At 42.4% G+C, this 13,079-nt stretch overlaps 1 protein-coding gene across 2 annotated transcripts; it reads right to left on the bottom strand.

Annotated features, from left to right (window-relative positions):
• Positions 1-6,532: 6,532 nt before the first annotated feature.
• On the bottom strand, positions 6,533-7,739 carry LOC108954914. Of its 2 annotated transcripts, none has more exons than XR_005553148.1 (3): positions 7,158-7,739; positions 6,934-7,072; positions 6,533-6,837 (listed from the first exon to the last, which is right to left on the bottom strand). XR_005553148.1 is itself a non-coding variant. In XM_018861616.2 (3 exons), exons 1-3 carry the CDS (start codon positions 7,495-7,497, stop codon positions 6,664-6,666), a joined length of 648 nt encoding a protein of 215 aa, XP_018717161.2. In that variant the 5' UTR covers positions 7,498-7,739; the 3' UTR covers positions 6,533-6,663. The 2 variants fall into 2 exon arrangements, 1 of the variants encoding a protein (XP_018717161.2); XM_018861616.2 differs by having other exon boundaries at positions 7,163-7,739.
• Positions 7,740-13,079: the final 5,340 nt, after the last annotated feature.

Here is a 13,079-nt window from a genome sequence, read left to right on the forward strand (position 1 = left end):
CTGGGCCGAGTCTGGACCGAGGATCGGACCGACCCTATGGGTTCGGTCCGGTCCTGTGGTCGGTCACCGGGGATCAAGCGACAATTTTTTTTATTTCATTTTTTATTCCTTAAAAAGTAAAACTCATTAATTCAAATTACATATCAAACCAAACTATAAATATAAGTACATATTCAACATAAATTTAAGATAAGGTTATCATAAAATGTTCACACTAATTAAAAACAACAAACTATATAAATGATCGAGATTGCTAATAGAGATAAAGTGTTTCCATCGTTGAAGCATGCTATAATTTTCTTGTTTTTGATTTGTCTTTGAATCATTCTTCCCATCAGAAATGGGATGAGATGGGAAGTTTAAGAGAAAAAATTTCTAGGCCAAAAAATGTTTTCTAGGCATCTTCTCCTGCAATCATCTATTAATAATACTTGTAACACTATATGCAAAATGATTCATACATTCAATCAAGTAAAGTCTAATCAACCAATAATTAAGCTTCACACCACTTGATAGGCACATCATCATAACAACGGCAATACTACTATTCGAAAACTTCTTCCATTTGACACAAACTCAAAAGCAAAGTGCAACCGAACAATTAAACCATAAGAAGAATAAAACAAGAGGCTAAATTTCACAACACTTGTCACCCATTTCACGGCGTGAAAAACGTGACTGGGTTTGCTATTTATAAGAAAAACATTAATAAATATTATATATTAAATATCTAAAATATATTATATATAAATATATTTCCTTTACCAATATATATATATATATATATATATATATATATATATATATATATATTATCGGGGTTGGTCCGGTTGGACCGACCCTAAACTTTCAAGACCGAGGACCAACCCGCACAAAAGACGGGGTCCTGAATCTTAGGACCAAGACCGACCTGGGCCCCTTGGAAACCGGACCAGGACCAGCAGGGTTGGGCCGGTCTAGGGTCGGTCCAGGGTCGACCCTAGACCGTTGCTCACCCCTACTCTCATCAACGAAGAAGTTGCCTAGGAGTGAGCTTTTGGGGCTCACCAATTTCATAGCCCGCGTTATGACAGAATGAAACAACACATAATATTGACACTAATAACCATGAACCAAAGCAGACCCAAAATAAATTAATTCAACCCCTAGAACAGTAGAGCAGGTAATTAACAAATAGAATTCGACGAGATTGAATCATCGACTAGCTACCCTCGTTACCAGATGGAACAACAATTTAGAGAACAACAGTTAAGCTATGCAACAATAGGTCAGCCATAAGAGTTTTTGAGGGAAAAGAGACATCGAATGGCAAAAGCAATTACTACTTGGGAACAGGACAAGCATGTCCAGAATTTGTGAATGGTTGCTTACCCTTTCAAACAAAAGAAGGAGACATGAAACTTTCTGAGGCTAAAACCAAAAATTACAAGCTGACTTAAGTAGAGTAATTACAATGGTCCCATCCTACGTCAACGATCTTATAATGGGCACATGTGCCGTGTATTGTCTCATTTTTCTGTGCTTATGTTGATCCCATCATAATATTAATACCAACTGAAAAGGAGACTTTGAGTAAACACCGATTAAATTTGCGACCACGCAAAAAATTCACTCCTTGACAAGAACGCATTCAAATAATGCAGCTAAACACACTGCATTAATAAATTAGTGACTGCCAATCTGAAAAAACCAAAGGATGAGGAAGCACTTTGTTGGAGGGACATACCAGAGATGTTACACCGTTCATGAGCAACTCTCATTTCGCATGCCATGAGCCATTCTCGGGTCCGATAGATCCTGAGGGTGACGAGTGATATAATGAGGCCGGATCTGGAAAAGCTTCCTCCAGGTGGGATGGCTATGTCTTCACGAGGTTTGGGAATGATGGGCACTTACTCCTGCTGCAGCTCCTCTTGAAACTATAGGGACTGATGTATTGCCAGCCCACATGTAGTTCATATTTGCAGCAGAATTTATAATGTAGTCAATCGCCTGCATAGCGAAATTGAATTTCATAAACTCCACAATAGGCCTGAGAACCTAGAAAGCAGCACCGACTTCAACTCCAACGAAACCAACCTCTGTGATTGCAGTAACAACAACCCTCTCAGGTCCATGCTTCTGCCCAAAAAAAAAAAAAAAAAAAAAAACCGGTATTCTCCAACCTCCTCACCCATTAGAAAGACTCTAGGATCTGCAGATATTTCATCGTCAAATGCAGTATTCAGAGCCTCTCTCATAGTCATCTCTTTTGTTGTGGTGGCATAACTATGTCTCTAAACATCACAGCATCCAAGCCTCCGCCAGTGGCTTTTCCTATTAGAATCAACAACATCATGCGCTCCCGAACATGAACTTGCTCTCACTGCTAGATAAGGCTCGTTGATTCTCTCTCTCTCTCTCTCTCTCTCTCTCTCTCTCTCTCGAACGGGTATCCTTGGAAAGAGAGTACAGCTTCGTCATTCCATCAAACACCTTCCTCGCAAACTCCAGATTTTTCTCCTACCAGATTTTTTTTCGCATCTCTCTCTCTCTCTCTCTTTGTGTTCTGGATATTCATCTCCAGCAATTCATATCATCCCCACAGTGAACGACACCATCAGATTCCACACTCGAGTCGCAGCCACTCTGATTCAAGTCGTCGCTTTCCTGTCCTTATCCATGTCCGGATCAGATTTATCCGTGACCGGGCCATCTCGGGCTCATGCCGCCATCTCCGCTGAACCATCGTCAGGCCCGTTTCATTTCCAAGACAAATTCCGATTCATTCCAGGATATGTGCTGTCGATTCTTGCCTCGTTCTGTTCGCTCCCACTTCACCGCCGTCTTTCGGAATTCCATTATTTCGCCCATCCACGCCGCGCGCAAAGGGGGATGCCCGGCGGTGTCAACTGTTTACAAGAGCTTTATCCGATTGCCAAGGCTAAGGTCGGATGGATCATCATCATCATCTGGATACGATCTGCCGAATCGAAGGATGAGATTCTTCGGTTCCGCTCTCGGCACTCCCACCGGTCCGGCGTCGCTTCGTCAACCGCGGCAGCCGAGGCCAATCTGAGCCTGTCATCATCATCCGAGACGATACGCCGAGCGTGAAGATTGGCGGCGGCGAGCATCAAGAGAAAAAAACAAACGAGAATTAAAAAGGCGCGAATCGAAGCGAAGTGGGGGATGGAGATGATTCGGATGTTGTTGTGTGGGAAAACGGCGCAAACGGGAGAAGCCTGGGATTGTTCTGGATGAGAAAGGAATTGAGTTTGAAAATAAAAAATATATAAAAAAAAAGGTTAAAAAAAAAAAAAGAGAACCCACCGTCGTTTTCAAAAAAGAAGCCGTAAAAAACTCCAAATTATATTCATTTTTGTTGCATTTATTTTTCTTTCTGTTAAAATTATGTCCATGGCATATTTATTCTAAATTTTTTCTTATGACATAAAAAATCCTAATTTTGTACCAGTATGACATTCACCTTTTATTAAGATTTCGTTTGATGATTTTATAATTTTTTCGGTTGAAGTTGTTCTTATTTCATATGACGTCAACATTGTTTACTTTCCATCATCCATATAAGCAAATTTTTTAATCATACTTATTGACAGAGGGTAAATATGTTAAAAGAAATTAAGGTAACTTATTGACAGAGGGTAAATATGTTAAAAGAAATTGAGGTAAATGTGTCCTAGTATGTAAAATTTAGAATTTTTTTTATGGTTTTTCCCCCTTTTTTTCTTGGATTTATCAATAATCAGTCACAACTCATAATTGAGAATATGTCGATCTCTCTCATGGAAGCAAGTCCATCTGCTTGTTGCTTATCGGCCATCACCTGGCTCCCATCGCCCTTTCCCTCTTAGATGTCCTTGGTGGTGATTATGTCAGTTGTCCTTGTCCTTATTAGCATTAGGAAAGCGCTTTCATCTCTAGATTGCTCAAATGTTGAATTCGTGGCTTGAAATTCGCTTTCATAAATCATGCAAATCTGTCACCTGTAACTCGTTCTTACTTGAATGAACGGTGTTTTGATGTCATTTGTGAAAGGAAAATTCCACTTTTATTACTCGCAACTTCAATTCCGTAGAAATATTTTTAATTTCCACATGTCTTTCGACTTCATATTTCTATTTAAATTTCCTCTTATTGGAAGATTGACCCAATCTCATTTCCGGCTAATGGCGTACGGCGACGAATGGCGTCAGAAATGAGGGATTCCAAGATTTCAAGCGATCTTCGGTTGGGAATGGGTCGTGGCTTTATTAGCATGTGGGGTGGGCTGGAGAGGGGCTGCAGCCGATTAGGCTTGATGGACTTAAGACGAAATTTCATCTTGTCAGAGCTATGTGTGAATTGGGCCACGGCGTAAAAGCCCCCTTTGAACGCCCATCATTTTCTAAACGTTTTTATTTTTTAATTAGTTTATTATTTATTTGTTTGTTTATCTATTCTTTTTGGCTCTCTTTTGTTGTTTTTGCTATTTTATATTTTTGTACTTTCATAGGGATAGACACTTGAATTGTGTCGACGTGATAACACTAAAGTTAGTACTATGATAAGCTTGGTACTTTTGTTGGTTGACAAGTGTATTCTAACACATTTCCCAAAAATATTTTTCACAAAACCAAAAATCATAATGAATACGCTAGCCAATTCTTTTGGTGACATGCAAAGAAGGTTTCTGATGATTATAAACTTTGTAACTTATCCTGCGTCGCTTGCTCGTATGCACTTCCTTTGTTTATCAGAGCATTTCAAGGAGGGGATCCTCTTTGGAATCCCTCACATGGGCCGGAAGTTGTTTCGCGGTGAAAATCTCTATTGCAAGGACAAGAATGTCTTAATATATGGGATTTGGGATCCCCTTATACCCAGTTGGTTTCTAGAAGTTGTCTTGCCTGTTGTGAGAATATCAAGCACTAACACTTTTTGCAAGCGTTTGGACCACTAACCCACTGGAAATCAGTGGTCACTTATCAATGAAGACATTTTCAACATTGTGCAGTCTTTCTTCCGACATGGTACGTTTGATCCAAAGATAAATAGAACACATATTACTCTCATCCCTAAAACAAACAACCCAGAGAACATCAACCAGTTCAGACCTATAAGCCTTTGCAATTTCAATTATAAAATTATTGCTAAAGTGCTAGCAAATAGGTTGAAACCATGGCTGCCAACTTTAGTTTCTGAAAAACAAACAGCATTTATAAGTGGTAGGCAGATTCAGGATAACATATTTATTGTTCAAGAGGCGATCCATCAACTAAGGGTAAGAAGAAGGAGACGAAAATTTCAGGCCATCCTCAAACTAGATAAGAAAAAAGTCGTATGATAGAGTCGAATGGGATTTTCTTTGTGATTATATGCTGAAAGTGGGTTTTCATGAGAGATGGGTTGAGTGGATAAAACAATGTATTTCGACGGTATCTTTCAACATACTCATTCATGGAGAGCCTACAGAAAATTTCAGACCTACTAAAGGAATAAGGCAAGGGGATCCCCTTTCCCCCTACCTTTTTATCATCATGGCAAACATCTTATCGACTCTCATGAGGAAAGCTGTCCAAGAAGGGAGTATAAAGGGTATTTGCCTTAATGCTACTTGCCCAACCCTCTCACATCTCCTTTTTGCAGACGATGCTATTTTCTTCCTAGATGGCACAATCCGAGAAGCACAAAATATCTCAAATGTGCTGAATCAGTATTGTTATGCGACAAGTCAAGCTATAAACCTCAACAAATCAGGCCTTTATGTTGGGAAAGATTGTCCTCACAACCTTAAACAGAATCTAGCCTCAGAATTAAGAGTTCCCATCTCTGAAAATCTAGGAAAGTACCTTGGAATTCCATCGGAATGGGGAAAAACAAAAAAGCAAATGTTTGCTTGGATCCTTGCGAAAGTTGAACGGAAAATGGAAGGGTGGAAGGAGAAACTGATTTCGAAGGCAGGTAAAGAAATCCTTATTAAGTCAGTCATTCAAGCCATTCCCCAATATGCGATGTCCATCTTTAAAATTCCAACTTCCATTTGTCGAACTATTGAAAAGCGAGTTGCTTCCTTCTGGTGGAAACAGAATGTCGACAGAAGAGGAGTTCATTGGAAGAAATGGGAAGATATGAAAATCAGAAAGGATTGTGGTGGGTTAGGCTTCAAAGATTTGGTGGATTTTAATAAAGCCATGCTGGGAAAACAGGCTTGGAGAATTGTTAAACAGCCAAATGCACTATGGTGCCAAGTGTTGAAGAGCATCTATTTTCCACGAAGTGATTTATGGGCAGCAAACAGAGGAAATCGGCCCTCATGGGGATGGCAAAGTATCTTGGTTGGAAGGGATGCAATTGAACCAGCTACTAGATGGGTGGTCGGAGATGGAAAAACGATACGAATCCGAGAGGATGTATGGTTGCCTTCAGGCAGAATCATTGGGCCGGCAAACAAAGAAGATCCAAAAATAGTGGCGGAACTAATAGAGAGTGAATCAAAGGAATGGGACTTGAACAGAGTACAAGCACTTTTTCAGGAAAATATAGCGACAAGCTTGTCTGGACAGCAAACAGATCCGGCTCATACACAGTCAAGAGCGGATACAACAGACTACAAAGCTCAACCATTCCTACCACTAGACAAAACCCTTCTTCATCCTACCAAACACCAAAACTATTGTGGCATCAAATATGGAATCTACCAACATCCACCAAAATCAGAGTCTTTTTCTGGAATTTATGCAGTAACTCCCTCCCAACAAAGGCAAATTTGCATAAGAGACAAATAATACCTGACCCAATGTGCCGGATTTGCGGCCATGCACTAGAGACAATGGAGCATATATTCATCCTCTGTGACTAGACAAAACAAGTTTGGGCAACCTCTGAGTTCCAAGCCGATACAAATCCAGAGAACATAACTCGAATCGAGAGCTGGATTCTCGGTAATCTCACCTCAAAACCCGAAACAAGATCAAAAGCCCTCTTTGCAGCACTCATGTGGCAAATATGGAAGACCCGCAACTCTGCGGTTTTCCAAGGGAAATCACCGGACCCAACCAGCACACATGAAGAAGCAAGAATAACAGCAGATCTGACCATGAAATGGACTGTTAGAGGGACGCCTAGCAGATACAGACAGCAAGAGACTCAGAGAAGCGGGGAACACTGGAAACCACCTGACCCGCACACGCTGAAGGTGAACGTTGATGCCTCATGGTGCAGCTCGAGCTTGAAGGCATCGGTTGCAGGACTTTGTCGGAACGAAGCTGGCCTTCTCGTCGCCGGTTTCACTAAGCAGATCTCAGCTCCGTCCGCCTGGATTGCAGAAGCCCTAGCAGTACATGAAGCCCTCTTGTGGGTAAAAAGTAGGCGGACAAACAGCGAAGCTCGAACTGAACTCCCAAACGAAGGTGTTGACCAAACAGATCTGCAGGTGCACGTTTTCTCTGACAACTTATCTCTCGTGGACAGCATATCGGGCCGAGAAGCAGCTCCTTGGCAGGCCCATTCCCTCATTGCTGACTGCGTATAGCTCAAAGCCTAGCTGGGTGGTGTGCCTATCCTTTATGAATCAAGGGAATGCAATACCGCTGCGGATTGGGTGGCCAAATCTCACCGAAAAAATTTACTTTCTAGCAATTGGGTCTCTTTCCCTCCTCAACCTTTATTGTCCATATTATGTCTAGACTCACCAGGAGATGGTGCCTTTTTTACGGGCTAGTAATGAAATTTCAGTATCTTCCGACAAAAAAAAAAAAAAACCCACTGGAAATTCGAAAGACAACAAGAGAATTGGAGAAAAACAAAATGAAATAGATATCAATGGACGAAGTTGGAACGTATCGAAATTAATTCTAGAGTCGAATTGGAGATGAAAATGACCCAGTGGTAAGTACAACTGTAGATCGATGGACATCATCATCGTCTGAATGTCACGAGGAACCGGCTATATGTGGAAATTTCTTATGGCACGACCTTCCTTCCTCCACCAATTGTTTCAGAATCATCTCGCTCTCTATTTCTCTCTAGCGCAATTCATGAAATTCTGTTGCGCTAAACTCGTTCCCCTCGCTGTGCTCTCCGCTCGGCGAATCTCGCGATTCCCCCTCGGCTTCCACGCGCGCCTCTAGTCTTCGGAGAGGGCAGGGAAAAGAAGAAGGGAAAGCCTACTTGGTGAATGAAATGGGCTGGAGCCGATTTATATAATTAGTTCATTATTTATTTATCTATTCTTTTCTTGCCCTTTTTATTTTGTACTTTTACAACCACATATGCTTGAGTTGTTGACAAAGCTCAGGTGTCGACAACGTACATGATAACACTAAAATTAGTGCCATCGAAAGCTCGACACATTCGTAATTTAGTTGTTTGACAAGTGCATTCTACATTGATTATTGCATTCTTTGAAAATATTTTCCAAAAAGCAAAAAGTGATGACAAGGGCAAAAAGAAAAGGCTCTTCCCTTTCTAAAATTAATCAAATTTTAGAGTCTAAAATTCCAATTTAAATTCTATGCTGGCATTACTGACAAAAATTTGTTAAATTGACACTCCCCCTTCTCCTTGCGAATTCTAATATACGTGAAGTAGTTTGAATATAATAATTCTCATTTTGGAACTTAAGGTCTACCATTCTTTCAAAGGACGAATATTAGAGAAAGCTTCTCTTGCAAGCATAAGAGCGTAAGCAAAAACATGAGATAGGGTTTCACTTTTGAGCCAAAAGCAAGTAAGTCCAAATGGCAAATTGGTAGCGCGGGGAAGACACTTTAACCCATTAGAGTTTGGGATCTGGAGCTTTTTTTGTCGACAAAGCCCTAAATTCGAAATGGGCACTCCACTATCAATTTGTGTGGGAAATTCGAAGAGATTTGGTTTCCTTACTATTCTATGCATGTTGTTTCTATTGATTAAGTGTAAATAGATTCCCTATTTTTTCTTCAAACAAAGGATTTTATCAATCTTCTCTTTCTAGTGGAAACGATTGAAGGTGTTCGTGATGTTGGTTTTCACTGGGTTTATTTTATATGCATATTGTAAATCCTATTACGAGAATGAGTAATTTGCTTTTGATGACCTGATTGTGTATTGCTTCGCATCCAGCAAAGACCTATTGCAAAGATACTTAATGTTGCATAAGAAGATGATTATTGATTTATTTGAACGGTATGATCTTAAAAGTCCCATTATGATGATGTACAATTGTACAAAATGCGATCAAGCGCCATATTTAGAGCCTCTCTCACACTCATCACAGTACCATAATTCTGTAACCCGCATCTCCGCAGCACGACTCTTCCACAACCTCTCTCTCAACAACAGAGCATCCAAGCCTTCGACAGCGGCTTTTCGTCTTACAATCGACCACATCTTGTACTCTCGAACTCGAACTTGCTCGCACCGCCAGATAAAGCTCACAAATTCTCCCTCTTGAAAATGGTATTCTTCGAAACGAAGCCCAACTTCGTCATTCCACAGAACACCTTCCTTGCAGACTCGGTTCCCTCCTCCACATTGCAACCGATGTTTTTTAATCTGGATGAATAGCTGGTGGGAGCTCCACACGTGGATGCAGAGGGAAGCGTCAGCTGTAGAGAGATTCCAATTGAGATCTTCACTCCCTTTTGGTTTCGTAGAGAGAGAAGGAGATTCTTCTCTGCTCAATGTGCATCGCTGAATTGAGATTAGATCAAGGAGAGAGAGAGAGAGAGAGAGAGAGAGAGAATCGAGACGGAGCAATCGAGAGAGAGAGACCGACGAAGGTACTGAGAATTTTTATTATTTTCTCCTCTTTTCTTTTCTTTCATCTGTATTTTTGGTTATATAAATATTTATTGCCAGTAAAAATCCACGTGTCGACGACGATGAAACTCTAAAGCCCCTCCTTTACTCACATATCAGTGAATCTTATGTGCCCTCATTTAATCATTAATTGTCAGCTTTTGTAAACTTAATGCTTCGGGGCCTCTTTCCTCCTTATTGAACCAACGAAAGGGAGGAAAAATGCATGGAGACCCTTTATCCTTAAAAAGGGACTCGTAATCTCATCTGAAATTTAAATAAATTGATTGATCGTTTAGTGAATTCGTATTGCATTGAACCAGTGATCTAACACTGGATAGGCTTAGCTCTTTAACATTAAAGCGAAAAATCATATCTGTAACACATTTTGATTGTACCAGCTCAACAATACATGCTCTATAATCAACGCATTGAGCATCGTCATAAGAAGCACTGGCATAGTAGTCTTGGGTCGCGGTGTTAGACCTTAGATCAACTAGTAATTGACTTGAAGCTCCTGCCTAATCTTCCAATTCACGATATTGATCGCCAATTGCACACCTTGTACATAAGCGTCGCGTTTAGGTCACTTCTCATGAGAATTGGAGCCTATAGAATTCTCATGAAAATAAGTGTGATTCTATGTGATGCATAATTATGTCATCATATGGTCCTTTGGTCCTCCCTTTTGGTTCTTATTTGGTTTACTATATATATATATATAAACACCCAATTGAGTTTGGCTTATAAATAGGGTCCTTTCTACGGTGTACTTCGTCATTCACTTTCTGTTTTTAGGCTAAGGCCCTGTTTGGTAACCATCCAAACAGGTCCGATTCGATTCTTTGTTCCTGCACCGCCGCCCGAATCGTGTTTGGTAAATTTTTGTTCCCTGAACAAATTTGTTCCTTAAATCGCTTTGGACAAGAATTTAGAATCAAAAAAAATATGATTCTTGATTCGAATCGAAAAAAAGAATCACAAAAGTGGCTCTCTCTTTTGCTCAACGTACCATCGCCCGCCACCGTCCGCCACCGCCGCCGCCGCCGGCCGCCACCGCCGCCTCCGCCGTCCGCGCGCGCCGGCCCGGCGAGCTCGCCGAGGCTCGCTGCACTGTGGCGAGGTCCGGCGAGGCTCGCCTCCCAGACCGGGCGAGGCCGAGCCTCGCCGGCCGGGCGAGGCCTCCCCGGGCCGAGCGAGGCCCGCCGCCACCGGCGAGGCTCGGCCTCGCCCGGATCCGGCGAGGCCGAGCCTCGTCGGATCGGGCAGAGGCCGGGCGAACCTCGCGACGCCCACCCCACCGGTGGCCGGGCGAGGCTCGCCCGCCCCCCACCTGGCCAGCGAGGCTCGCCCACCCACCTAAGTGGCCGGGGCGAGGCTCGCCCAGCCCCCCACCGGTGGCCGGCGAGGCTCGCCCAGCCCCGCCGGTGGCCCCGGCAGCCCGCCCGGCCCGACGAGGTCGGCCCGGCCACGGTGGGGCTCGGCCTCGCCAGATCCGGCTCGGCCGAGCCTCGGCGGGGCTAGGCAAGCCTCGCCCGCCGCCGGCGAGGCTCGGCCGACGAGGGCCCGCCTCGCCGAGGGCCGGCGACGCTCCGGTGAGGTCGCCGGCCCTCCGTAAGAAGAAGAAGAAGCAGATGAGAAAAAGAAAAGAAAAAAAGAAAGAAAAAAAAAAAAAAAAGAAAAAAAAAAAAATGAAAAGAAAAAAATGAAAAAATGAAAAAAGAAAAGAAAACAAAGGAAAAAAGTAAAAAATATTTAAAAATTAAAAGAAATTGATTTGGAACAATTAATGAACACGGTACCAAACGCAATTCTATTCCAATCGAAATTTTGGACAATTACCAAACGGCTTAAATTGCTTAGAATCGGTTCAGGAACCTGAAATAAAAAAAGAATCGCCCGATCGGGAATCGCCCCTAACAAATCGTTACCAAACGCGCCCCTAAGTAAATCTCGCTCTTGGTCCTGTATCATGTCATATAGATGTTTTTTAAATCAGTTTTTGTATGAAATCTCTCTCTCTCTCTCTTTCTCTCTCTCTTTGTATGTATGTATGTATGCATCAGAAATTTAGTCGAAAGGTGAGATCCTCTAATTTTTGGAAACAAATTCACATTATGATAAATGATTCACTGCAAATTTTTGGCCTCTTTCTCCTCCTACTTTAAGTTTCTCCCTGACGAGAAAGTACTCGGTAGTTGGAATGCACCATGTCATAGGCGGACGTGGCATTGTTGAAGTCCAATCAAAAAATGCCATGTGTCGATGATGCGGACATAAATAAATAAAAATTAAAATTCTCTCTCTCTCTCTCTCTCTCTCTCTCTTCTCCCTCCGCCGTCCATAGCCAGCTCCTCCATCTGCAATCATCAGCAGAGTCGCCGGATCCACATCCGGGGCGATCGTCTATGGTCGAGCCACCCGCTCTGTCATCACGCCGGCCCGCATTCATTGCCCATTCATGGCCGAGCTAGCAACCTACAATAACTCGCAGCTCGTCCATTTGCTTCCCCAGGCGGTCAACCAAAAGTAGAGACTTTCAAGTCAATCTCACTTTGAGACCATCAATGGCGTAGCCATTGAAGCATACGCCACTGGAGTGAAGGTCCATCATATTAAAAAAAAACTCAAGGTTGATATCTTTAAAGGGCCATCAAATATGTCTCTGTACAAAACTGGAAATGGGCGCTGCTCCAAATTTGTCTAACAACTCTTTATATGATTATATGAGACCAGCAAGCGATGTCGACGCTCGTCCATGGCCATCGTTGATGTCGTTCGTCCAGATCTGGAATTTTGGGCGCTCACAAAAACATGAAAATCCAAGGTCCACGGTCGCCGGAGGAAACTTGGAAATCTAAGGTCCATGGCCATCGGCAGGAGTCATTAGAGCTCACGCTGGAAAAACGAGGTCTCTGGTCACCGGTGGAGTTGCCGACGCTCGAAGAGATCTAGAAATCAGAGGACCATGGCTGCGAATGGCTGGGGACAACGTAGAATAGAAGGAAAAAGAGAGAGAGAGAGAGAGAGAGATTTTTATTTTTTATCCATTCCACGTCATCAACGCGTGGCATTTTATGATTGGACCTCCAAAATGCAAACCGCGTCGGCATAAGATGTGGTACATACTACATTCTAACTACTCAATACTTTCTCCACGTCCATTTTTATAATGTAATATTGTAAACTCGAGTCATATAATCGTCATAACACTACACCACTACCATTAATATTACAACGAGGGGTGTGCCCAAAAAAAAAAGGGCCGGAAAATCGAGACCAAACCACTAGGCCAGACCGATTTTTTGGGCTAAAAT

This window comes from Eucalyptus grandis, chromosome 7 (assembly GCF_016545825.1).
Source record: "Eucalyptus grandis isolate ANBG69807.140 chromosome 7, ASM1654582v1, whole genome shotgun sequence".
Taxonomy (NCBI): Eukaryota; Viridiplantae; Streptophyta; class Magnoliopsida; order Myrtales; family Myrtaceae; genus Eucalyptus; species Eucalyptus grandis.